Source organism: Chelon labrosus, assembly GCF_963514085.1.
Source record: "Chelon labrosus genome assembly, chromosome: 13".
Taxonomy (NCBI): domain Eukaryota; kingdom Metazoa; phylum Chordata; class Actinopteri; order Mugiliformes; family Mugilidae; genus Chelon; species Chelon labrosus.
Genome location: NC_140346.1, coordinates 24,174,354 through 24,202,043, shown reverse-complemented (window position 1 = coordinate 24,202,043; position 27,690 = coordinate 24,174,354). Strand labels below are relative to the sequence as shown.

At 42.7% G+C, this 27,690-nt stretch overlaps 2 protein-coding genes across 2 annotated transcripts in view; one reads left to right on the top strand and one right to left on the bottom strand.

Moving 5' to 3' along the window:
- Positions 1–3,098, bottom strand: part of LOC311498369 (LHFPL tetraspan subfamily member 6 protein) — a 48,573-nt gene extending 45,475 nt beyond the window's left edge. The window contains exons 1-2 of the mRNA XM_084558914.1: positions 1,562–3,098; positions 307–825 (exon numbers count right to left, since the gene is read on the bottom strand). Coding sequence (XP_084415040.1) covers positions 307–691 — 385 coding nt within the window. The 5' untranslated portion in view covers positions 692–825; positions 1,562–3,098. The remainder of the gene's footprint in view (positions 1–306; positions 826–1,561) is intronic.
- Positions 3,099–3,901: 803 nt separating this feature from the next.
- Positions 3,902–26,780, top strand: cog6 (component of oligomeric golgi complex 6). Its single transcript, XM_084558745.1, has 19 exons — positions 3,902–4,639; positions 5,103–5,246; positions 5,601–5,672; positions 5,879–5,937; positions 12,362–12,473; positions 14,042–14,124; positions 14,304–14,374; positions 15,323–15,416; positions 17,769–17,897; positions 19,037–19,128; positions 20,334–20,398; positions 20,501–20,592; positions 20,685–20,802; positions 21,575–21,706; positions 21,839–22,006; positions 22,500–22,607; positions 24,140–24,193; positions 24,272–24,351; positions 26,109–26,780. The coding sequence occupies exons 1-19, from the start codon at positions 4,505–4,507 to the stop codon at positions 26,254–26,256; spliced, it is 1,956 nt and encodes a 651-aa protein (XP_084414871.1). The 5' UTR covers positions 3,902–4,504; the 3' UTR covers positions 26,257–26,780.
- The last annotated feature ends 910 nt before the right edge of the window (positions 26,781–27,690 follow it).

The following is a 27,690-nucleotide window of genomic DNA, read 5'->3' as shown; positions in this document are numbered from 1 at the left end:
CATTAAGTGTGGAACAGGACCCCCAGATCTCGCTGGGAGACTTTTCATTTCCTGTGCAGCTGAGTGTGTGAGGAAACAACGGGCTCTCAGCAGGATCGCAGGCCAAGGAAAGTTTTACTTGTTTCTTCATGAATGTGATTTTGATTCATGGTTGTTTTAAACACATTTCATGAGAAACTAATTGTAAAGTAATCTCTAAACATCTACATCTCAGGTCATGTGTCATGTTTCAACAAAAAGCAAACCATGAAGTAAGTTAAAAAGTTGAAAGATCTATGCCCCTGCACAAACACAAACGCAACTCACCTCCAACAAACTGGATGCCGCCGGCCACGCGACCGATTGTGCGAGAGATGAGGTCAGAGATGCAGCAGCCCATCAGAGCCGTGAGCGCCACCAGCAGGAGGAGCCCACACCCCACACCTGTCACCACCGTGCAGATCCTCCACGGCAGACTGGGGATGCCGTTGAAGGAGGCGTAGCGCCCGCACTGCTCCAGCATCACCGTGGTCTGCCTCTCCTCGTCCCTCACCGGGTAGGAGCAGCGGCGGAACGTGCCAAAGGACACCGGCTTGTCCATCTGCGCTCCCAGCAGCCAGTAGGGCATGAAGAAGCCAACGCAGGAGGCGGCAGCGCACAGCAGGGACAGCAGGGCCCAGATGACACCCGTGCATGTCAGACTGGACGCCATGGTAAACAGTCTGCAAGCGGTTCACACAGTCACCGAGCCGGACAGCAGTTATATGAGCAGTTGCCGTGTTGCAGGGAGCCTCGCAGGGAGCATTTAACACGAGCAGTCTTCACCTTCTCATTGACTCCGGGTCCCTGTCAGGGGGGGAAGAGAAACATCCGGACTAATCATCTGAGCAAACAAGTTGTTGGCTTCTGACACAAAGTTAGATAAGTAATAATAATCAGAAATATAAAAGCATAAGAGACATTATGAAGGGGTTATCACTCTAAGCAGATAAACTAGTGGATAACATTAAATGACATAGCACATATTTGTTTTATAAGATTACTAAGACTTGATCAGAACAAATCAGCAAATACAATAAAGTCCTGATTAACTTGGCCCAGTAAATATTTAATTTAACTGTAACTATTGTTCTCCATCTCCCTTGTTTGTTTAAGGCGTTTCTCTTTATCATCACACAGGAAATAATAGTTGTGAGTTCAGGAAAAGGAGCAAGAGAATATGCGTAATTACAGATGGTTAATAATAACTCATAATTTTGAGCCTTATTTTAATTCCACTAAGAAAAACTGCAGTGTTATCCATATAATAAACTTTAAAATTGCATTAGAGACAACGCCAAACAACACGAACAGTGCTCATGACATGTTAATTAAGTATGAATAATGTAAAGCGCCCACATAAATCAATGGGGAACTGGATGTTTAGTTCAGGGAACAGTCCCTGCAGGAGTAGCCACTCCAGCAGCACGCAGTGATTTTTCGTTAGGGGTGACCTCAAGGAACACACTACCATTATCAGCAGTGCTTACACCGCCGGAATGAAAATAAAGCAAACTCGGCAAAGAAGAGGGAGAAGGCTTACATGTTGGGAGACCTCCGGAAAAAGGTGCGCTCGCCGTACGCGGAGAGGCTGCTCCCATCTGCGGGCTCCAGCTGTGTTGGGTGTCAAGGCAAACTTTTACTTCAGTCGAGGGATAAGAGGAGGGCAGGCAATGCGTTGGAGCTGAGGAATGTAAATCCAAAAAACTGAAGAAGAAAAAAAAAAAAAGTCAACCGTAAGGATCCCGATCACAAATCACTTCCTCCTCAGCCTCATCAATGTTTTTGAACCGAGGCGCTGATCAATTATTCACTCGTGCGCGGTGCAGAAACGTGCTGCGCTGACTGACTGGACTCCTGATTCACATTCCTGCTCAGAGAGAGGGAGAGATAGGGAGGGAGAGAGAGAGAGAGAGAGAGAGAGAGAGAGAGAGAGAGAGAGCGAGAGAGAGAGAGAGAGGCGGGAGGTGACTATCAATCAGCCTATTCTCCACCCAGGGGCTGGTCTCACCGCTACTACCATTCCTACGGGCTTCTGGTGCATTCACGGACGCCTCGAAAACTGAACACTCTTCTTGTGTTCGCGCAGCCAGAAACCGCTGAAAGGAGGAAGCAAGGATGAGTGTATGTAATTAAGCCTGCCATTCATATAGTTAATCTTTAAGAGCATCAATACTGCAAAAAGAAGAAAGAAAGTATATTGCTGTAATTGTAATTAAGACATCCTTATTGTGATGTTTTATGTCTAACCTTTTAGACTTAGATAAACTTTATTGATCCACGAGGGAAATTGCTTGGTCACAGTGGCTTAGGTGCACATAAAAAACACTCTTAAGAACCACAAGTAAAAGAAAGATTAAATAAAGTAAAATCTTAGTAAGATCTAGTAAAATAAAATTAGCATATGTACAAATGTACAAGAAATAGAGACGGAAGAATATATATTATATACATAGGAATGATAGTAAGGTGCAATAGTGTCCATTAACATGAATAACATGGAGTTATCTGTTACAGAAAGGTGAGTTGTTGTAAAGCTGCACTGAGAACGGTATGAAAGAAGTCCTGTTGCGTTCACTGTGGGAGAGGAGCTGGATCAATCTGTTGGAGAATGAACTCTGCCGCCCTTCTACTGTCTGGTGTAGTGGATGTGACAGATTGTCCATGATGGAGAGCAGTTTGTCCAGTGTCCTCCTGTCCCTCACTGAGACAAACGTCTCCAACTCACTGCCAATAACATGACCAGCCTTTCGGATCGATTTGTCGATGTTCTTTTTGCTGGTGCTGCTCCCCCAACAAACCACAGGGTGCTCACAACAACAGACTGGTCCACTACTTCCACCTCCAGGCCCTGGATGGTGATGGAGTCCTCTGGTGTCCTCTTCCTCCTGAAGTCAACGACCAGCTCCTTGGTCTTGTCCACATTCAGGAGTAGGTGGTTTGCCTGGGACCACTCCACAAAGTCAAGTCGATTTAGAGACCAGGTCAACTATTTTATAACCTATGATGCAGCATCAGTGTGATGAATTATGAATATATATTTGTAATGATGTTGGGGGGTTATGGGTGTTCATGTATCTGTAAATCTGTATTTTACTGTATTGTTGTAATCTGTTGATTTGTAACGGTGTAATCAAATGTTTTAATGCCCTAAAAAAAAAAAAAAAAAATCATAATCCAACCATTATATCCCAAAGTTTTAACATTTATATTGCTCAAAACAAAATCATGTTGAAAACTTTAGTCGTAGTTTCCAAACAAAAATAAAGCTAAGCCAAATGCAGCTGGACTTGTTTGGTTTTCTCAAAATCAAATTTTTTTGAAGTCGGTTTTTTGAACATGCAGATCTATCTCACTGCCTGAACACATGAAATGATTAAAAGGGCAACATTTATAGAGCAGAGTTTGCTGAAACTAGAAGAAAAATAAAAACTGGCTGAGTACTTATGAGCCACGGCAGTACGGTACCTCTGTAAATGTATTAGTTTAATTTAACAGGTGACTTATTAATAAGTTATGATTTCCTCTTTATAAAATGAAACTGCTAAAGCCACTATCATCAGATTTATTCATCATATTTTCAAACTCGGTAAGAGGTTAAGTTAAAAAGAAGCTTATATCTCTTTGAAACTCTGTGTTAGGCTGTTTTTAATGTAGTTAACTTGATTTGCACTATTAGTGGGGGTACTGTTTGCCTTCATTGCTCACACATATAATTTATTGCTGCAGCGGGGGAAACCACCCAACTAATTATCAGTCATCCAACCACTCGCAGCACTCCTACCACTCTTATTCACATGGGAATTGTTTGGCTCGGCTGTGAAGTGGCAGATGATTTTAAAATGTTATGTTTTAAAAGGATGCAGCTTTGAATGAGTAACATGTGGTGTTTTTTTTTTTCGAAGAAATTGATTGGATACATTCAAAAGTGGGATATTATCAACAGTATTTCAAATCAGCTTTGTCCTCTGCTCTCCCTCAGTGTTAAATATTTCCAGTGAGAGTTTGTGGAGAAAGTTAGTCAACCACTCCTACGCATGCTTTAATTTGTTCTCACCTTTAAAAGTCAATCTGACATAGATACCGACACAACACACAGGAAGACAGCGACTCCCTCTGTATTGTAAGCATGTGACCTATTTCAGTGTTCATTCTCTATGAGTTACTGAGTAACTTGGAGGAACACAGTCATAATAATACAACTAAATATGAATGAAACGTTAATGCTCTCTTCTGTGTTCCAGTTTAAACTAGTAGTTTTATAGAGAGAAGAGCCTGAGAAATCATATTAGTTTAATATCGTTACCATCATCATCGCCTTTTCTTTACATCTGAAAATTAAAACTTACTTGAACGTAATGAATCACCACGTAGCGGAACGTTCTTTCGTTTCCCTTCTGGAGCTTCGACGCCTACCGGACGTTAATCACGGACGGACCAAAACATCCTTGTTGATAGTTGACGTGGACCCGTCTGTCTGTGTACAATGACTGATACTAAAGTAGAAATTGCAGCCGACAGCTCCACTGCAATACAGAATTCAAATGCGCCGTCCCAGACCAATAACCCGCTGTCACGGAAGCTCAACAAGATCCTGGAGACGAGACTTGACAATGACAAGGTAAGGAAGGGGAGTTTAGCCTCATGCTAGCTAGCTCCCTAGCTAACGGTAGCTACATCTTGAAGCTAGTCGCGTTTCATTGGTGTATTTTAACTGTAACATTTCAATTGACTCTCAAATAATGTTTTGGTGCAGATTGACGGTCCACGTCTTATGAGGTTAAGCTTAATAATAATAGTGTAAATTAATTGTTTAGCTGTTTAACAGTTAGCATCTCGCTTCACTGACAGTCGTGCAGTTTGACACCTGCTAAGATGTCGGTGTTTGCGGCCAGTTAGGTCAAAAGAAATACAGAAATTAAAAAAAAAAAAAAAAAGGATAAGGCAGGCCACCAAAAAACGCAGCAATTTCTCAGTTTTGGGGTTAGAATGGTTCATCTGCAAGAGGGGCAGATCCTCGCTGTTACTATACTTGTCGTAACACCCTGAATGATTATCATTACCATGTTTGTTTGCACTTCCAGGAAATGCTGGAGGCTCTGAAGGCTCTGTCCGTGTTCTTCACCGAGAACAGTTTACGCACCAGGAGAAATCTTCGTGGAGACATAGAGAGGAGAAGTCTGGCGATCAACGAGGAGTTTGCACGAATATTTAAAGATGTTAAAGAGGTAAGACCTGACATCTGTCTCATTTAAGCGTAAGTGTTGATGTAATCTTTTGGGGGTAATTTATTAACAGCAGTAAACCTGACAGCTTGTGATTCAAGTCGGCTGCTTCCAGTATTTATTTAGACATTAATAGACTGTTACTGGATGTGCTGTCTTAACACATCCTGATTTATGAACTTGAACAATCTGCCCACATTTTTTTGAAAACTAAGGCATTTATATTAATAGTATTATGTTAAAATGAACAAAAACATTGTTAACACAGCACCCAGTCACACCTCTTTGATTTGAGTTTTCATGTGTGAACAGAATTGTGTCTGCATCAGTATTATTGTATCTTCATGTTCTCCACAGGAGCTTGAGAGTGTTAATGAAGATGTTCAGGCCATGAGCACATGCTGCGAAGAAATGACCAACAGATTAAAGGTTTGTAGTCAGCTCCACGTCATTTCAATATTTTACTTTTAGTCATATTGGTTTTCTAATACAGAGTAGTATCTTTGTCTAAGCTTAATATAGTGTGGATCAAATCTGATCTTTAAAACTTCACGTGTGTTATTTCTTTACTTCCTTGAGGCAATATAATATTTGCAAACCACCTTTTTAAAAACACTATAACTTCTCTTCCACAGGCTGCGAAAGAGCAAACTCAAGACCTCATAGTAAAGACCAACAAGCTGCAGGGAGAAAAGTGAGTTAATTCTAAGGGGCAACAATTTTCTCTTTGTGTTTGTATGTGTGTGGGTGGTAATCTTGTAACTTGAAGTATGCATGTGTGGCATATTCGAAATACTATAGAGATAAGAAATCCATAGTCAAATTCACATGTGCATGAGCTGCACCTCAGCTTTTGAGGCTGTAGTTTGGTACTCTATATGCACCAATCAGCCACAACATTAAAGATGACAGAAAAGTTAAATAGCATTGACCATCTTGTGACAATTCAGTGTTTTGATGGGAAACTTTTGCAGCTGGAATTTGTGTGGATGTTACTTAGACATGTAGCACCCACCTTGACCAGACCTGGCACCCCCGCTCCATAACAATGACACTCCTTGATGGCAGCAGCCATCCCCAGCAGGAATTCAGCCTGACATAGGCACACACACAAAAACGATTTAGGAACAACTTAAAAAACACAAAGAACAGCACAAATTTAGTGAACACTGATCTTATCCGTAAGGTCCTGTATAAGTCCTGCATTGTTCACTAATAGTGTTGGCTCAGGAGTTAATAGTGACGGGACTGTGAATATAAAATAGGACCGTATGATGAGGCTGTCAACTTCTAAAGTGACATTTCAGAATGTCGGCGAGACCAGAGAGATAGACCGACAGCATTTATTTTAAATTACCTGCAGAAAGTTTAAAAGGTACCTCAAGCCATTATTTCTTCTCTTATCTGTTCTGGAGCAACAAGTCATTTTGGGAACCTGTCGCATACGTCACTGATTTTTCATCAGTCTGAAACTAGACACCATCATTTCGCTCTCACTGCTGTGTCATTATCCCCTTTTCTATTTAGTCAATTTTCCAGACAGATAACACTTCATTAAAAATCCACTGCAGGGATAACATGGTCTGGCTCTGCAAGTGATAAGCTTTTATTGCACACACACATTGCTAACAGTGCTAACACTTCCTCGGTTGCCAGGACTAGCCTCTTATTGTCATCCTCATCTCATCATTTAAAATATTTCCTCAAATTTATGATAACACTGTAAGTTACAACATTCAGAGCTGAAGACTTGCCTTCCTAGTCAGTGACAGTTAGGCAGATTCAGTGCGAGGCAGGAAGAGCTGGCAAGCACCTCTTCATTTTTGATGAGAATGGATGAATGATTTATGAGGTTGATTAATATTTCTTCTGCAGTTGTCTGTTTGCATACGGAGGCTAGCAGTCATCATTAATGGGGCCTTATTTGTTTTATTCGTCTTGTTCTGTGATGTCTGGCCGTGAGATTTACATCAAAGTAGTTCCTGTTTACACGGCAGCGCTCCCTGATCTTAGCGAAGCCAGATTATAACAACTGGGGAGCAGCCTACCGGTGTTTCCTCATATTTGACTGTTTGCAATGAGATTTGCTGAGAACACAAATCAAGAAGAAGAAGAAGATCTGATATATGCAGCTCACCATGACTTAGAGACAACGTGTAGGTACTCACTGCATCGCAACTTTTGGAATATTGGTGGATTTCTTTGGGATGAAAGCCTCAATATAAAATTAATCTCGGCATAATTAATATTTGAATTACAACCCGCTGAGGTGTTGACAGCTGTGTGACAATAAAACACTCACTCCCGTTGGCTGATCGCCGGTGGTGGAGGGGGGTGGGCTGCGGCGTTCATTATCATACGCGGCAGATGTGACCTCAGTGCTCAGTGACCTTGTGAGTTGACATGGAGGCCGGGGTAGAGATAATGTAGATTTCTGCTAAAAGACACGGCTGACAGCTGTGATGTACTGCGGCAATTCCGTGCTCCACTGGCACAGCTTCGGGACCTCCTTCACAAAAAGGTGACACGGGAGGGGAGGCGTGCAAGACTGAGGAGGAAGGACACGTTGAGTTCTGAATCTGAGAGTGGCGTGAGACACCGGTAGGGATAAAGCTCCCGGTGAGCACGTGCGGGGAATGAATTAAAACGGTGCGTCGCTTCGTGCAGGCGGGCTTGTTGATGGTAAGTGGTTGGAGGTTTTACATGAATGCCCTTCTGAGTGTCCCCTCGCCTCGATTTTTTATTTCCACAGTGGCCCCGTTGGGACCTGCTGTCCGTCTATGTGACATTTTCATTCGCAGAACCGCAGTGACCCCCACATCCAGATTGGATATTGTGTGCACGCTGGGCTTTGACCTTGTCTTGAGCAATTTTGTCTCCGAAGAGCTACCAGGGGAGGAGTGCAGTCGAGCTGTCCTCCTCCAGTCACCCATTGCACCTCCCCACTCTGGTCTTCTTGGTCAGCTCTATTTCAGGTCACACACACGCATCTCTGCAGTCCAAAGCCACTCTCTCATTTTATGCTTTTGTCCTGTTGACACTTATTATAGCAGCATTTGCAGCATTATCTCACATGTTGCTCTCGATATCTAGGGCAGCTCTGCTGAGAGGGTAGAGTCGTTTTCAAAGCTTTGCAGATGATCCTGATTTGTATTTACCCGGCAGAGGAAGCCTGTTTGCTGTTGTATGCCTGTGGCACTGTGTCATTTGTCAACTCTAATGAAACGGAAAGTACCGGCAGATTGCTTATAGTGTGCAGAAGCAAAGGTAGAAGAGGTGAGCCGCCGAGAGCAGCCGACCTGTGTTTGTCCGCTGCCTTCCGGGACGGGCTGCTCTTTTGTTCTCGGCTCGTCCTGTTCAAAGCCGCTGTCAGCGACGGCGCTAATAGGCGTTGTGTGTTGTTCCATAATGAACTGTAGTGCTGGCCCACCTGGCCCTGCCCTGTGTGATCTTTGCATTAGGGTGACACGTCGTCATGCCGAACAAGTTGAGACGCGGCGCAAAATGGATGTTCCTGTTGACTGTGAGCCTTCATGAGCAGCCAGAGCTGAGGAGGATGAAGTGTTGGATTAGTTTCACCAGCTATTACCGAACCGCTCATGCAGCTCCAGCAGGCCTACGTGTCTGCATTCTAAAGTGCAACGTAGATGCATTTAGCAACCACAACGAAGATTTATCTGCGTTTGAGTCGTGGGCTGCTGCTCATTTCCCACGGCACGTGATGGATGATCAAGAAGCCTTGTGTGCCGTTGAGACTATTTTTCCTTGTGGTAAAAAAATAAATAAATAAAAAAAAATAAGTGATCGTGCTCAGTATGACTTCTGTGTAGGTCATTAATAAATCAAGGCTGATGAAGCCCCTGAGAGAACAATCAGAGACATCTGAGTGTAAATGACAAACCTGTTTAAAAATGACACTTGAGCGTTATTAAGGCTCAGCTTGCTGCTAATGAGGATGTGGCTGTGAGTGTGCCTTTGTGTTGTCTGATGTAACTGCGTGGACTCTGTGATCACTGGCGCGCGGCTAACTAACAGCTCTGCGACTGCCAAATTTCCACGCAGCTCTTTCGAAGACGGCCCCCGATGGATTCTAATGGATAATCGACCCACATGGTTGACAACTCATAAGGCTCATCGGACGTTTGCTTGTTAAAGAGGGATCCTTCATAGTGTTTTGTAAAATATATAATAAAACGTGAAACGATACGTTTAAGTCACTCGACATAAAAGTTAGTGAGGCTGCTAAACGTTGCTCTCAGTTTTTATGCACTTGGCTCTGTGAGGTAATTAAGTAGGCGCCGGTAATTTTGCCGTTTGACAGAGCTGTTTATGAGCTCGTGCCGTATTATATTGCTTAAATGTTTTCTGTGCTTCAGCAGACAAAATCAATCGGCCTAGTTGCGAAAAACCTGAGCACAAACACAGAGATGGACCGCTGCACACTCTGTGACTTGTCTTCAACCCCTCGTGTAAACCGGATCTAATTAAACCTTTCGCTTGTAGGGGATTGTTCAAGAGATAGCTTACATTATTGACTTCATTTTTCCTCTGAAGCACTAGCCCTCCACCTTCTTTACAGTGCTGCATGTTCCCTCTCTCTGGCATTCAGTGATTGCAGTTTGGAGAAGAATGTGTCATGTCCTGACAGCACTGGGGAAAATGATCCCGCACTTCCGCCGTGCTCGTGTGCTCTTTTCTTTTCTTTTTTTTTTTCCAGCTAGGGAGCTCCCACAATCCCCTTCTCATCCTCCTTACCTTGTATAGGCGTGTGCAGCTTGTCTCTTTGTTGTGATTTACATCCTGGAGGAACAGGTCTGTCACTCTTGGCCTGGATGTGAGGAACTGAGGGCGTTTCTTATCTTCTGGGCCGTGAATCTGCTGCGAGTTTGACGCGCGAGCGAGGTTTTCTCTCCCACAGTCTGTGAAGTTCAACGTGATCGCGCTCGGAAAATAAATTGGGGAACCGCTGGGAGCAAGTGCAGCTTTAAAATAATACTCATTCAGTCATGCTGTACTTGATTTGGAAAGTTTGTGTACCCATAAGAGCATCGACTATAGACATGAAAGTTTCTCTTATACCCTTTTCAAACATTGCTTCTTCTTCTTTCTTTTTTTTTTGTCTCAGATTCCCTGTTGTCTGTAGGTGTGTTGCTTTTTTTCTTTCCTCCTTTTGTGAAGATCATAACTCAAGAACCCTACATGACAGAAATACCATGATACACAGCAGTCTATAGAACAGATGATTCACATTTGTAAAAGCTTGCTGCATAAATTTGCATATTAGTGATAAAACTGCCTTCCCCGAGACGACTATAGCTCCTCGCTCTAACACGGGTCTACAGATTCCATATTAATGTTACTCATGTGCCGCGTGTGAAGACAAGCATGTTCACACGAAAATAACTATTAGATACTCTAATTTATGCATCGCTCATTTTAATTTATGGCCTAATTTGCGTCGCTTGTTATTCTTTATGTATCATTGTAATTGCGCTGGGATATCAGGGCCGCGTGTTTTAATTTGTTATTTCGCTGCAGCTTGATGTGTTCTCCCGTTCCATCTGTTTTTGAAGTGTGCTGTTTTCACACGTGCGCAGTACTTCTGATGCAAAACATGCAACTTTGTTCTGTAATACTGTGCTATAATCACATACAACAATCAGGCATAACATTATGGCCACCTTCCTCGTAATGTGTAGGTCTCCCTTGTGTCTCCAGATCAGTTGTGAGTCTTCAGAGAATGGACATGGGCCTTCAGAATGTGTCCTGTGGTGTCTGGCAACAGGATGTTGTTAGTGGGGGCCTTTGGGTCCTATGGTTTGAGGGGAAGGACCTCTGTGGATCATCCCACAGATACTTGATCAGTTTGGGATCTAGTGAATTTGGAGGCCAGGTCAACACCTTGGACTGTTCTTAATGTTGGTTTTTTTTGAGTTGTTCCTAAACTGCTTTTGTGTCCATCAATGAGTGTCATTGCTATGGGGTGGGGGTGCCTGGTCTGGTCTGGTCTAGGTGGGTGCTACATGTCTAAGTAACATCCACATGAATGAATGCCAGGTCCAAAAGTTTCACAGCAGAACATTGAATTGTCACAAGATGTTATTTACTTCTCCTGTCAGTGGTTTTAATGTTGTGGCTGATCGGCGTATACTTAACAGACTGAACTGTCAACTGATTTTAACTTTCTAAAAAGGCCTTTCTAAGTGGAAGCGTCTCTAAGGGATGAAAAACATTGTCGTCATTGCCACATTTTTGGGGATGCAGCTGTAAAGAAGTTTTAAAGTCTCTTTGCATCAGTCGACTCCGTGTGTTGAACAACATCTCAACGCGCCAAACAAAAAGAAGCCTTGAGGTCCTGTAAATGATGCCTACAGACAAACACTGAATCACAGGCTCCTGTAACCGTTTTACAACCCTTTATTTTCAGCTGTGTGAGCCCTGGTAATAGCCATGTGAGAGAGAGACAATGGTCCGATAATGTTTGGTTCTCGTGCTCTACCAGAATAACCTGGTGATTTACTCATCTGTCCTTCGCCAATAGGGAGGGGAGAACAGACGGGGTGGTTTGGTCGGAGGGATGGGAACGGGAGGGAGGACTCGCTGTTGTTCAGCTATCCCGTGACGGAGTTCCATGTTTGACTGGGGCGGTTGCCATGGTCGCTATTGTATTGAGACACTTAAAGTGACACCGATAGTCATCGCTCTGCTGTTATTGATAGCGACAAATCCTGGCCGGTATCTGGCCCCGTGTTTTCTTTGTCTCCCTTGTTTTCCTCTGACATTCATTTTCTGACTGCTGCACATGATATCTTCACTCTGTGTCCCACCCAGTTGTCTCACTCTCTGTCAGTGAACTCAGCGTGTGAGGAGTGTGATTGCCATCTGCTGTAGGACTCAGAACATTACAGCTTGTTGACAGCATCTGTTACTTTCAGTGTAATAGACACATATATTGTTGCTGTTCTTTTTCTTTGCACGGTAGGAAAACACTAGAAAATACAGATAAAGCTCCTACTGGGCACTGATAAGAGACAAAGCAACTCATGCCTGCAGAAAGTATATTGAAGTGCAACAGTGACGACTGCAGGAAATTACAACATTTGTCTCTTTCCCTTCAGTCAGCGTCTGGAGGTGAGAGCTCAGGTTGCTCAAGCTTTCCTTGCCAAGTTCCAGCTATCTAATGAGGAGATGGCCACGCTGCGAGGGGCCCGGGACGCTCCCATTACTGAGGTAATCTCAATTATCACGTGTGCTAATGAATTTAATCATGAACAATCGTCCCGTTGGCAGCCGCAGAATGTGAAGGCGCAGAATCAGATACAGAAGCTGTCTCCTGCCATTAGCTGCATCCTCCCGTTGAAGTGCCAATGTGCTGTGTGATGTGTTGCAATGTGATCAGAATATTAAGTCCATAAAAGTGGCTATGGTCCATTAAAGAAAGCAATCTCTGCAATGTTTATAATGCTAATGTAATCCTCTATGAAGAGATCTGGATGTGAATGCGGAATGCGAAATAGTCATCAAATGATAACTGATGAGATTTTGAGATTTCTGCTGATGCAGCTGAATATTTCTGCTGCTACTTCACATTGCAAATTCAGTGTGTTTTGTCAGTGAGCTTATCACTTACTGACAACCTTGGCTCTTTTAGACAGCGGATCAGTTTGAAATATAGGGAGCAAGTGGAACAAGAAGGAGCAGCCACAGTGAGCTGTTAGCTGAAGAGCTGCAGGCTGCACCAACTTCTCAGAGAAGTGGTAAACTCCTTTCACTGTGCTCCGTTGTTCACAGACTCATGTCGTGTGTGCAGTGGAAAAAACAGGGGGTTGCTTATAGAATGATGCAAAAAGGGAATTTATTTTTGTCTGACAACAAACATTTGTTTTGCTGCAACTTAAAATTTGTGCCCTATACTATTAAATGGCATTTGTTGTTACCACTAGTACCTGCAGGTGTCGCCAAATCAACCAGAATTTTCTTGATACTGTTTATACTGCAGTACAAACAATATAAATATGCATTTAATCCTCTTGTTTTCTTATGTTCTCAGCTCTTAAGTGGGACATTAGAACCACAAAATGTCTGTACAAAATGAAATTTCTATGAAATAATAAATTGAAAAGTAGAAATTATGCAAATAAATATATACATAAATAAAAAGAAAATAAACTACCCACTAGATATCATACTCAATTTGTCAGCAGGAAGGCTTGTTTGAGGTGATAAATCTGAAATGTTGAGTTAATTTAAGTGACTTTTCATGCCATCTTTCCCAACATTTTATATTTCATATCAATTACTAAAAATGCTAGAAAAACAAAGTAATGATCCCAAGATAATCCTTCCTACGTATATAGTTAATATTTTCTTCTATTTTTGTACATTTGTGAATCTATGCGAATATTTTATTTTTTATTTTAGTATATTGTTTTTAATATACGTATTTTTTAACTATCTTAAACCTATTTTATTGTGTTTTTTTTTTTATGTGCAATGGAGCTACTGTGGTCAAAAACAATTTCCCTTAAGGGTCAATAAAGTCTGTCTAAGTCTAAGTTTAAGTCTAAGATTTGGTTTTGGTCAGTAGTTTTGGATGTGAAATGATAAAGCACAAATGAAGCTTACATTCTGTGCATGCAACATTACATGATGTCAGAAACACCGTCATCGCCGTCATGCCCAAAACCATTCTTACAAAGCCGTTATTGTTTGTCGTGTTCTGCCAAAAAAAGTACATTGACTTCTGCAGCTCGGCTACACAGATTGTTCCTAACACACTCATTTTCTGTGTTTCCCAGGATTTCTTCAAAGCTCTCGGCCGGGTGAAGCACATCCACGAGGATGTGAAAATCCTCTTGCGAACCAACCAACAAACTGCAGGGTAAGATGCGTGATTAGACTTTGTTGGCGCCGCTAAATTCATTGCATTTATTACAAACCCTAAAAGGTGGAAGCGGGAAGAAAAACATCCGGGTTTAATATCCGTATCACTGTCAGGGCTCTGACTCTGCTGTGCCGCAGGGTTATGAGTATGTAATGTGTGGTCTTGGCTTGTTCCAGGTTAGAGATCATGGAGCAGATGGCTGTGTTACAGGAGACATCATATGAGCAGCTCTACCGCTGGGCTCAGAGTGAGTACAGTACACTCAGTTACAATCACGAGTACACTGAGGACTCTCTATGACTCTCTTTATCCAAGTCAAGTACATATTGTCACTATTTTGGTAAAGTGTGCTTGCTTGATCAGGGGTTCTGTTTTCGGTCCTCAATGATAATTTGCTCGTCATTTTTTTCCCTTTTATTGCAATACGAAACTTTGCCCTTTCAAGTGAGAGTAACTGCGTGTAAAGACATATTTAGGGACACTTGTGACTCATGCCCGTCTCTACCAAAAGAATGCCAGAAAACAATAAATTCCACAGCTGTGTTTTGCCATTGAAATCAAAATGGAAATAAACCGTTTAGATCACAGAAACCTCACTGGTGAGGTTACGCAATAAGAAAATACAGAGTATTTGCTAAATTATGAGTTTCTCTACGGACACGTGTTTTGCTGCGGTTTGAAATACGCCAGAAAGACAGAAGTCCCGAAGTTTGGCAAGTGAAAGTTTGATGATGGTCAAATGAAAAAAGCTGTAGGGTTATAATGTTGGTTTGGTGATTTCTCCGCGCGTATTTTGTGCATTTGTCAGCCGTAAAAGAGGGAGGAAGGACAATTTCACTAAAACGTTACTGCACTGCAATCTTTGCAGAACGACTGTATTGTTAGCCTTGGTTAAAGACAACGACAGATGAAGTGTTTACTCGGTTTCGCAGTCACATTCTGGCAACGCTGTGTATCCGTTGTTTGTATTGTATAAACATAAAGTAAACTAACAGATGCCTTGATAAAACGCTCATGGAAAAATATGACTGACAAAAGTTCCCGGTGCTTTGATTGTCACCAACAGGGTTGCCATGGTCCAGAATGTTTATGCCGCATAACACAATCATAGTTACTAGAAAGTAGAAAGTAAAATAGCCAGATTATGTTGCTATAGATGCATTTACTGTATTGTATTTTCTTTCTTTCTTTGTAGATGAATGCAGAGGACTGACCCAGGAGACGTGTGATGTCAGCCCCGTCTTGACACAAGCCATGGAAGCCTTGCAGGACCGACCTGTCCTTTACAAGTAAAATATAAACACACAGAAACATGAAGCATATAGGTTTATGTCAATTGCAAAAACAAGTCCTAGTTTTTCCCCAGTCATTGTTCAGCTCTGTGTTTCACTCTGCCACCGTCTCCTTCGGTTAAGTCTGTCACAGGTGAATAGTGAGAGCTGAGGGCATTCTTGTCACTTTGCTCTGGGAGAGAGAAACAAAGAGGTTCTCGGTTATAAAACAACAGAGCAAACAGCCTGAAGCAACAGAAAATGTCACCACATTGCAGCCAGCAGAAAAGCAAAGTGCAGAGAGCCACTAGAAGAAAAGGAAAAATAAATCGCAGTTGAAATGAAAAAGGCCAGCGTTGTAACAAACCGTGTTTGAAAGGTTCTGACAAATACAATTTTTTTCATTCTATATTTAGCATGAACTACCCCATATATATTCCTGCGTAGTTATTAAAGCAGTGTTCAAAAGAAAAAACGTCAAATGTATTCATCTATGTAGTATTATTTTTTTTTATCATGCTTTAAAACCAGCATACATAGCTGCACTTTGACTGATGCATCTTGATCTGCATGATGTGATTTCTTAAATCTGTATAACAATATGACTCAGTGCTTGTGACATGTTGTTTGAGCGTAAGCTACAAATATTATCAGGACACGCTCAACAAAATTTACAGCTTCACTGTTGGTCAAAACATTCACATTTAAGTGACAAACAGTTTTTGCTTAGAAATATACAAATAAGACATATCCCGTGGTCGTGGAAAAGATGTTTGAGAAGGGTCAAATCATTGGCATGCATCAAGCAGAGAAAACATCTAAGGAGATTGTAGAAACTACTACAATTGGGTTAAGAACTGTCCAACGCATTATTAAAAACTGGAAGGATAGTGGAGAACCATCGTCTTTGAGGAAGAAATGTGGTCAGAAAAAAGTCCTGATTGATCGTGATCGGCAATCAATTAAATGTTTGGTGAAATCAAATCAAAGAAAAACAACAGTAGAACTCAGAAATCAGTGACGCTAACCGGAAAAAATGCCTTCAATTTGCTAGGGAGCATAAAGATTGGACTCTGGAGCAATGGAAAAAGGTCATGTGGTCTGATGAGTCCAGATTTACCCTGTTCCAGAGTGATGGGGGCGTCAGGGTAAGAAGAGAGGCAGATGAAGTGATGCACCCATCGTGCCTAGTGTCTACTGTACAAGCCTGTGGGGGCAGTGCTATGATCTGGGGTTGCTGCAGTTGCTCAGGTCTAGGTTCAGCAACATTATGTTGCCCAAAGAATGAGGTCAGCTGACTACCTGAATATACTGAATGACCAGGTTATTCCATCAGTGGATTTTTTTCTTCCCTGATCTTCACGGGCATATTCCAAGATGACAATGCCATAATTCATGGGGCTCAGATTGTGTCCAGACTTTAACCCCAGAATCTTTGGGATGTGCTGGAGAAGGCTTTGTGCAGTGGTCAGACTCTCCCATCATCAATACAAGATCTTGGTCAAAAATTAATGCAACACTGGATGGAAATAAACCTTGTGACATTGCAGAAGCTTATCGAAACAATGCCACAGAGAATGCGAGCTGTAATCAAAGCTAAAGACAGTCCAACGAAATATTAGATTGTGCCCAGGCAGTGTATTCTTTTACTTTTTGTAATACTGTCCAATTACTTTTGGACACTACCTCATTCACAGTTACGTTATTGATCTAAACCCACTAATTTTAAAGCTGAGACTCTGCACCTCAGTATATTGTTGATTATTTTATTTTAACGTGATGTTGAAGCACAGAGGCTTAAGAACAAAAGAAAAGTAGTGTACTGGCAGTAGTACACAGGCAATGGAGAAACCTATTTTTAAAAGCAGTGAGTGATTGTCAATTTCTGCAGAAATTATATTTAACATCTCCTACAGGAGAGGGCAATTTGTCCACAAATGGAAGAAAATAAACGCACAGGTCACACAGATATTATGAAGCTTGAGATTAAAGTTTCACACGTTTGTATGTTTTCATGTTTTTTTTCCTCTGTCTTGTGTTCTCGGAAGTACACCTGTCACCGTTCCTGTAAAGTGTTCAAGGCCCCTCTTGTGTGCCTGCGTATGTTGAGGCTGAGACGGTGGATATCCGCTTTCTGGGAATCTTAATTCTGCGCTATCTTTTGTTTAGTCTGTCACATAGCCTGCCGCCGCCATGTCATCAGAACGACCTCAAACTCTTTCCTTTTGGAAAAGCTGCCTACGCTGTTGATCTTAGCCACTGACCACAACACACTGTCTATACACAACAGCTCCGTGCCCCGGCCCGTTCTGATTTTCGCTCCGGGTTCGGCCGTTGAATATTGCCTCATTTTCTCTTTTGTGTGGTCAGGTACACTCTGGATGAGTTTGGAACTGCACGCAGGTGTGCCGTGGTGCGAGGCTTCATCGACGCCCTCACCCGCGGTGGGCTAGGAGGAACCCCGCGCCCCATAGAGATGCATTCACATGACCCTATGAGGTACATTTAAGCCCCACTCTAATGTATGTTTACAATCTCATTTAAGATATTATCCTAAAGGAAACTTTAGTTCTGTTGAAACATTGCCCTTTTTCCCTGATAGAGGTTTTTTTTTTTTTTTTTTTACATGTCTCTGCAAAAAGTTTGAAATGATGCTGAGTAATGAAAAACTGCTGCAATACTGAATGTTTTCTCATCATTGACTAGAAGTTGTTTTGCAGAATTTAAAAAAAATCACCAGACATTTCCCTGGTATTTCGTGATGGATGAGAGTAGTGTCGTACGAGTGACTAAACCTTTGCACAATACGGTTAGACGATGTAGAAACCAGAAGTGACAGACTGTTTTCGCAATTATTCGAATTCTGCGTGACCTTGTGAAAGCGCTTCTCATGATTCTCTTATTGTGATCATGACAAAGAGTTTTGCCAGAATCTAAAATTACTCCGAAACATTCAAGTAAAACCAGTGGGGTTGTCTCAATCTAGACTGCTCAGGAAATTCAGTTCCTCGAAATACAATTAGGTCCCTAATATGATATTCTAATGTGTTGAATATATGAGTATACACACCGCGATCCCTGAAGTGTGAATGAGTCAGTCAGCAGTTTGTCCCTTAATATTCAATTCAGGACGATATTAAATGTCTTATTTTATCACATAGCGTTTTAAGTTTGTCTTTGTTTCCTGTTGTACAAAATTCTCTTCCCTCTTCCTCCTGTGCCCAGGAGCCTAATGGGAGATTTTCTCAGAATACCAGGCATGTGGGGAACACAAAATCACCTCCACTTTGTAGGAGACATCAGCAGTTCTGAGAACATCAAGTTCTTTCTCACCTCCCTATGTTCTCTCTCTCGTTCTCTCTCTCTCGTTCTCTCTCTCTCTCTCTCGTTCTCTCTCTTTTTCTCTCACTCTCTCACACACACACACACAGACTCGGAGTTACAAACAATAATTCAAGTTCAACCTGACTGTTTTCTGCTATTACGTAACACCCGAAGTCATGTGTGTTTGTGAGGGGGAGTGAAACATGATGACCCATGATGTAACTGTGGTCGCGGCGCTGTAAGATTAGCCCTCGGCTTGGCTCTCTAATAGGGGACGTAGTGTTTTCATACAGGGTGTTTTGCGTCTCTTGCAGGTATGTTGGGGACATGCTGGCCTGGCTGCACCAAGCCACCGCCTCAGAGAAAGAGCATCTAGAAGCTCTGCTCAAACAAGTCACTCTGCAAGGTATGGTTAATTATATATTATCTTCAGGTTTAGGGTTCTGTAAAGCATTTTGGGAAACTGAATTCTATCTCTGCTGAAACAAAAATGCCTCAATCAGAATAGACGAGCCCCATGAGGAGGAATTTCCGATCAGGTCGAGAGAGGAGGTGTATATATAGGAGTATTAGCGCCTATCAACCATCTCTTGGCTTGATTGTTTCTCTTTGGAAGTTTCTTCATTCCCTCTGTGCGTGTTTGACCCACATGGGGTAAACATCATGTGACGTGACTGCTTTCCAGGAAAGACAGAAATGAGGAGGAAGAAAAACAACCAGTTGTTCAAACAAGAGTTTAAAAAGATGAATGAAGTCTGAATCTGTGTGGGCAACAACGCTGAAAACAGGCGAATTCATCACACCGCAGCGGGCAGAACCACTTTGTGCGCGTTAAAAAAGATTGATCTGATTGATGTTGTGGGCCGTACACCGATCAGCCACAACATTAAAACCACTGACAGGAGAAGTAAATAACGGTGACCATCTTGTGATAATACAATGTTCTGCTGGGAAACTTCTGGACCTGGCGTTCATGTGGATACTTAGACATGTACCACCCACCTAGACCAGACCAGACCAGGCACCCCCCCTTCCCCATAGCGATGACACTCCTCGATGGTGGCAGACGTCCCTGACGCAGGCACACACGCAAAAACGGTTTAGAAAGAACAACAAAAAAAAAACATGAAGAAGAGCACAATGTGTTGACCTGACCTCCAAATTCACTAGATCCCAAACTGATCAAGTATCTGTGGGATGATCCACAGAGGCCCCTCCCCTCAAAGCCCCCCCCCCCCCCCCCCCCCCCACTAACAACATAATGTTGCGAGAATCCACAGGACACCCTCAGAAGACCCAAGTCCATTCTCTGACGAGTCACAACTGTTTTAGAGGCACAAGTTAGACCTACACAATATTAGGAAGGTGGTCATAATGTTACGCCTGATTGGTGTAATGCCTTATTATTTTATTTAGTGTCCATATAAACAGTTAAGTTGTAATCTCTCATCAGGGTGATTGTGTTGAAGAAATATTGTCGTTATAAACATAGCCGAGAGTCGTAACGAACAGGAATGATTCAGGAATGGTGCGTCTCCATGTTACATTCACTGACTGTTCTACTTATAACGTCCATGTATTTCTGTGGTTGTGTGTGTGTGTGTTCATTAGATGTGGAGGAGAACATGCAGGAGGTGGTTGGTCACATCACAGAGGGAGTCTGCAGGCCGCTGAAAGTAGGGAGCCGAATTAGTTTTAAAAACAATATCAGACTCAACAGCTGTTTTTTTTGATCGCACACTCTGTTCTGCTCACTCTGTTATTTATTGACCCCTCAGGTTCGGATAGAACAGGTCATTGTGGCAGAGCCAGGAGCTGTCCTGCTTTACAAGCTGTCCAACCTGCTTAAGTTCTACCATCACACCATCAGGTATTTGACACTATAAAACTTTCTTGGCAACTAAGACGTCACATAAATTCTTCCCCGGTTGACTTCTCTTCCTGTGTTTGGTCTTCGTCCAGCTCTATCATTGGGACCAGTGTGGCCTCCTTGCTCATCACTATTGAGGAAATGCACTGCCTCAGCAAAAAGATGTTCTTCAACAGCCTGAGCCTTCACGCGAGCAAGCTTATGGACAAGGTGCAGTAGGACGTAGGATGATTTGTATTTAGATACTCCTTATTTTCTCTTGTGCAGAGGTGAGAAAGTGACTGATGGCAAAACAGGGAGACAAAGCTTTAAAGTAGAGACGGTTTGCATAGTTCTTTCATAAAAATGCTCAAATGACAGTGCAGTTAAGTTCAATCCTACACCCTGCGGACACACATTGTGTATTCCAGCTCTGTGTCTGAAGCCTCAAAGAAAACAAGGCTATTTCTGAAGCACTTCTGCTTGTAAACAGTTTTGGGCCTGCTGGCCACAGCATCAAGATGGCGCTGGCTGCCAAGAAACGCTAGACTTGTTACCGTTTAGTTAAATTGACGTCCAAATATACCTCAGCACGGGCACGAGCTCTTCCACATTACACGCTGGCTGTGGGCTGATCGATGGCAGTTACAAGAATTATCCCTGTAGCTCGATGTTAATCAAATTGAAGACCCTCAGGGTTTTGGTGTCAATTCCATCTAATTCTAGGAACACAGCCTTCGTATAATTTGCTCTATTAGGCGGGCAAAGGTGGCCGCGCTCAGTTCTATACCGTGTGCCCAAGGTGAATGAAATCAAAACTCTCTTCATTACAAAAGCTGCACTGACTGAGGCTCAGCGTAACAGCAGGTAGTAGTTGTATATTTGGTTTTACTCATTACGGATGTTTGCTTTAGTGACTTTTTTGACTTTTCTTTGTGAAGGCTAACCTCTGCAAGTGCACATTTGCTTATATCTTGTCATATGGCCCCCTCTGCCTCAACAGGTGGAGCTGCCACCCGCAGACCTGGGACCTACCACCTCCATAACTCAGACCCTCTCCCTCCTCAGGGAGGTGCTGGCCTCCCATGATTCTTCTGTAGTTCCGCTGGATGCCCGTCAGGCTGACTTTGCTCAGGTAAACACACATTTCCACAATAAGATCAGGGTGAAACTCGCCTCCCTTTATTGTTCTACTTACTATAGTTACAAAAAACTAATGCCACTCCACTCGGCGCTTAAGGCTCTGTCTTGCTTTTGTCTCTCCCAGGTGCTCTCTTGCATCTTGGATCCCCTCCTGCAGCTGTGTACTGTCTCAGCCAGTAACCTCGGCACAGCTGACATGGCTACCTACATGGTCAACTCACTGTATGTCATGAAGACCACGCTGGCTCTCTTTGAGTTCACTGACAAGAGGCTTGAGATGCTCGAGTTCCAGGTCTGCCTTCATTAGTTAATTAATTTGCTTTTTTTTGTTGTTATTGCAATTAATTATTTAGCCAAGTCCATGAATATAATGATATAACACAGTCTGGTAGTACAAGACAAATTAAATCATGAAACAAGAAAGCTATCTAAAATGTAGGTTTAACTAACAGCTTTCACATTGTCTGTATTGTTCATTGTAAATAGTTAATTATTCTCTTCTCCTCTATGATAATCCATAAAGCCCAAATCTTTTACTAAAAAGATTTAATTTGCTGTCACATAAAAGGCGCGTGCGTCATGCATTGTTGTCCATGCTCAAATGCGCCATCTATCCCTCTATTTTTAGCTCGTCTTTTGTAATTGAGCACCACAAGAGCTCCTGTAGAAGTTTCATTATCAATAGCACACTGATTCTCCATTAACCACAAGTACCATCGGTTCACAATGGAGGGCCTTACGACTCGATTTTTAGCCGCTCTCTCTCTCTCTCCCGCATTTTTCAGATCGAGGCTCACCTTGACACTCTGATCAACGAGCAGGCGTCCTACGTGCTGACCAGAGCCGGGCTGAGTTACATCTACAGCTGTGTCCAGCAGCACAGCGCCGAACAGGTCTGCGTGCACTCACTCGTGAAGTTATAGATCTGTGGATTTCTTTCTCACATCTGTCCTCTTAGACTTCCTAACGCTCTTCTAATCATGACCTGAGCTGTGTTGTTTACCTCTTTGGGCAGTATTTGTAGCCTTTGTCATTGCTATGGTTACCACATGACCACATGTCTTTGTTAGCGCATAATAGCATTTCTATCAGATTTTCAGAGGAGGAGGGGACAGAGAAAGACAGATTGCATCATTTTCTATTAAAATATATTTGCTCCTCCTGAAGTGTCCTGTGCAGATAAGAGAGCTGATGCCCTGAAGCCTTCCTCCGTCTTTGTAACACACTTTGCCTCTGGCCTGACTGAGACCCATAGTTGTGGTTTAGCATGCGAGTCCTTACTGTGGGTCATGTCAGGACACACCACACCCTGTTGCTGCTGCCGCTGCTGCCGCCGCCGCTGCTGCTGCTCAACGCAACGCTCAATCACAAACTGTCATTCTTCTGCAGGCCTCTTTCTCTCCCCGGGTGGCCTCTGTCTCGGGTTTTCTTTAAATGGTCGTCCATTTAATCACGTTTTAGGTCTAACCTTCTGTGCTCAGCGGCCTCCCAGATGTCAGTGACTGACGAGCAATCCCAGATCTTGCTCTCACTGTCTGCGTGGCGTTTTATTTTTCTGGTGAAACGTTAAAAGAACGAGAAAACGACGTTAAAATGGCGCTGCTCACAATGTCGGTCACTAGCGGATGAGTTTGTAGGCTCACAGTGTGTTTGTTAATGTGCCCATATTCCTATAAAACCACTCTAGGTACTGTACTAGTGCTTTGAACCTTGCACTACCTTCTATTTGCTGTTTTTTAATGTTGGCAATTTAGGCATTTAAGCTTGACTTAATGTTACCATTCTGGATAATCAGTGACAGCTAATTGCCTTAAAGGTACCTGCTGTTGTGTACACAGAGTCAGACATGTAATTTACTCTGTCTAGTTAGCAGGATTTAAGGAGGGCATTTCTCTTATTTACAAAGTTCAGTTATTTTATAAGAAAAAAAAAGTGGATTTAATTCATTATTGTTGCCATTAAACCTTTCAGTACAATAAATGAGCAGTTAATGGCGAATTAATAGAATATGAATTGATATGAGACATCTGACGGGATATGCTATGCACTAGTTACTGAGATAAATGTGACTTTGTATTAGATGTCGTAGTCACAGTTTAAATAATTTTTCCGTTTTCCTTTAAGCTCAGGACACAATAAAAGATCATTTTAAAAAAATAAAATAAAGTTCTTACGTTGGTTAGAGGTAACCCCATTCACTGAGACATCACTCTGTCCCTCGCTGCAGCTGCTGGAGGCAAATGGTACAAAGTACCCTTTTTAGTGCTCCGTGCAGACATGAATGAACGAAGGCCCGAGGACCTTTGTTCGCTTCTGAGATTCAACATTGTTGCTGTTCAAACGCCGTGACCTTGCATTGCATTCCAAACTGATGTTGCATGATGCCTTTTCTCCTTTTCTCCTTTTTTTTTTTTTTTCCTCTCAGGGTCCTCTCTCGCTCCTCCCCAGCATGGACAGCTCCTCCGTGAAAGCAGCAATGGTGAGTTGCACTAAAGCATAAATTCTACCTGCAAGAGACCTGATCAACGAGCTGTAATCTCCCCCTCGCAAACACCAGGTCCAGTTTGATCGGTACCTGTCGTCACCCGACACCCTTGTGATGCCGCAGCTCAACTTCCTGCTGAGTGCCGCCATCAAGTGAGTTCTCGTCCTTAATGTGGACTGTGGCTTTGTCTGTTAATGTAAGGAACAGCCCAGGCTTTCAGTTAAATGTTTACCACATCACGTGGTGTAATAACAGGATGAGGAGCGTGTTCAGGGGGATTAAAAATAGAACAGGAGCGTCGACCTAATAATGTTCAACATTCATTAGTTTCCCAGATGTAACACGATCATTACTGCATTCTAAACAAAACACTCGACTAAATGCAGGGGGAGTTTGGATGCTAAATTGCTAAAGCCACCAACACGTTGAGAGCACGGCCGGCAGCACTGCCTGTATTTGTCTTACTGATCAGAAAATGCACATGCTTTTAGCTCAATCCAGCTGCAACATTGGAGGGCTCTTTCTATGAGTTACGTTTACTGGGAAGTGCAGCAGGCTTGAGGAGCACTCTGTACCTCAGGTTAATGTTCTCTATTAATGGACATGGGAGGACTGATGGGCAGGACGCCATTAATTAGCTTCCTGTCCATTTCTCACTCACACTCGTTCCCTGAAATCATTCCTCCTCTTTGTCTTTCTCCCTCTCTCCCTCTCCCTCTCTCTCCCGCTATCTCTCACGGCTGCTTCCCTGCTCGCCTAAAACACACAAAAACACCCGCCAGCACTCTGAAAACACTCCGGGAGCGCACAAATAATGGGAATGTGATTTTTAGACTCCCTTCGTTTCACATTTTGCGTTAGTGCACTTGGTGTGGGGCAAGGTGTTATACACAGCGCTGTGGTGCCGTGTTCTCTGCGGGCCAATTAAAAATATGGATTCTCAAGAGCCTGAGTGGGATACAGCCGAGACGCTCCCACTGTGTCCTCGAGTCCTCTCGCTGGGCTCTTCAGTCCAAGTGTTGCATCCTCCGTGTGTGCTCCTGTGCACTCCTATGTTCTTCACTCAAACTTGCGGATGGTATTATTTTATATATGTATATTAATGCTGTAAAAAATAATCTGACTTTAAAATTAAGATGATGGGCTAAGTCTGACTTTACGTAAACAAAGAAAATAGCACTGCATCTAAAATAAAGTATGACCATTTCCTTTAAATCTACTAATAGAATAATATCAAGAAACGGTGAGTCGGATATCTTGCTCTGTCTAACCGACAGTCCAAAATCTATATAATTTAATTCATGTGATGCAAAACCAACCACATTTGAGGACTCAGAGCCATCATGTGCATGATTTAACTGTTAATCAAATACCAGAACGGCTGCCATTTCATTTTCTTTAAATGTTTAAGTCAGCAGATCAGCTAACTGTTGCAGCTCAGCTGTTGCAAAGAAAAAGAAGCTTAATCCAAATAAAAACAGACCTGTGCTCAATGCATAATTACAACTTCTATAGAACTGCATCCAGACACCTGTGAAATTAAATATTCATTTCACATGAGCAAGATGTGTTAAAATATTTTGATTAAAGCGATTCTCTCATTTATTTTTAAGTCAGTATGTGTTTTAATGCCTTGATTCCCGTGTCTTGATGTTGTAATAAGTATCCATAGATGGCAGTGTGCACCACATACTGTCACTCTTTGTTTTGATACAGCGGGGGCACACAGTGGTCACCGAACAAAAACTGTAAATCCCCACTCAGGGCTGACTTATTTCAGCTCTTGATCGGTGATTAATTACAACACAGCTTTACAAGTCTGATTTAGGAATGTTTAAAAGCCCCCCATTTACCACCGCTACTTTGTCCAGTGAGCACAAGTTCTCAATAGTTTCCTCTGTTGGTGCAGGGAGCAGATTTTCCGTCAGTCGACAGAGCTGGTGTGCAGAGCCTATGGGGAGGTTTACGCGGCTCTGACCAGCCCGGCTAATGCCTACAAGGACCCAGAGAACCTGCTGCCCAGATCACCTCAGCAAGTTCAGACCTTGCTGTCCTGAGAGGCGCTTCGATCTCAGAGGACACCCAGCGATGCCCCCGGCAGAGGACGGTCTCCAGGTTATTTAAAGAGCTGTGTAATTTATACGGTATAATAACACAATGGATATAAAAGTAATTGTAAAGGTGGGGTTCTTGGTGGGAAGTGGAGACGTGGCTGTAAATAAGAAGAAAGAACATAATATGTGTACGATGCATTCACTGTCACTGGTGCAGACATTCATCTCGCCGTCTGTTTTCACACCATGTAACGCCTTCCGAGACTTTTTTTATTGAAAATATCGAACACTATAAAACAAAAGGAAACTCTGAATTTAAGAGGCTTGTCTTTTTCTTTTTTCTTTTTTTTTTCCACACTTAGAAGTGGTCAGGAAAAATTCGCCGACGATGCCAACGGGGAACCTCAGAAGCTTCGGCACAAACGTCATGTTTATTTTAACCTTAACTGTGTCGAGCTGCAGGGCTATAATGGAAAATCTCTCTTACCATCGCAGTTGGCTTTTTTAAACAACGTCTGCCATGTGAGCTAAGATATGAAAACAGGACTGCAGTGAGAGTTAGTTGAATGTAGGGACATGAGAACTCAAATATTCCCCATGTAATATGTTTTCCCCTTGTCTTTTTTTATTGTAATACTCCTTTAAATCTGAGAAACTGAAATCTGTTATGGATTCAAAGACAATATTTTTAAAAACTTGTTAAACCTTAGAAGAACTGGCCTGTGAAAAGGGATTATCTTTTTAAAAAAATACTTATCTCTAAACGCACAAACAGGACAGCTGATTCAATTTTCATCTCTCGACACTGAACTGCGCAGCAATGGACACTTGTGACATGATGACACATAATATCGTATCTCTGAAAATCCGACGCCACCCGCCCAACATTATCCCCAATAAAATAAAAAAAAAACATCACTGAAACAGCGGAGATAAGTGAATATTGATCCCATCTGTTGTTCTGCGAGGCAGCAATTCATTTCTGCTATCTGACATCAAGGTTCATGGCAGCGGGCCTGATCTTGGCAGCGCTGCCAGCACTGAGTCCCAGGATTTCCCCGGCTCGCCGGATGTTACTCGGATATCATTGGCCAGGACATCGAGTACTGGGAATAAATGGAATACCACAAAGTTCAGCATCTGGACGGTGTTCTTAAGCCCTTTAAATAGACCGACGCTCTTTTCCAGTTCTGCTTGGCTGTGGTCGGATACAAGCTGGTTTCTCCAGTGTTTTTACTCGGCAATCTTTGGCAGAAAGCGGGGATGATGTCTGACAAGCAGGAATATTGGATAACGGCACGCTGCATATGTAACAGCGGTGCACGCCTTCACTTACTCAGCTGTGCGTCAGCGGTGTGTGGATTCATGTGGGCCTGCACGGTCCAGCGTGTGAGAGCTTTTCCTTCCACGGCCCGTATTAATGAGTTAGCAGATGTG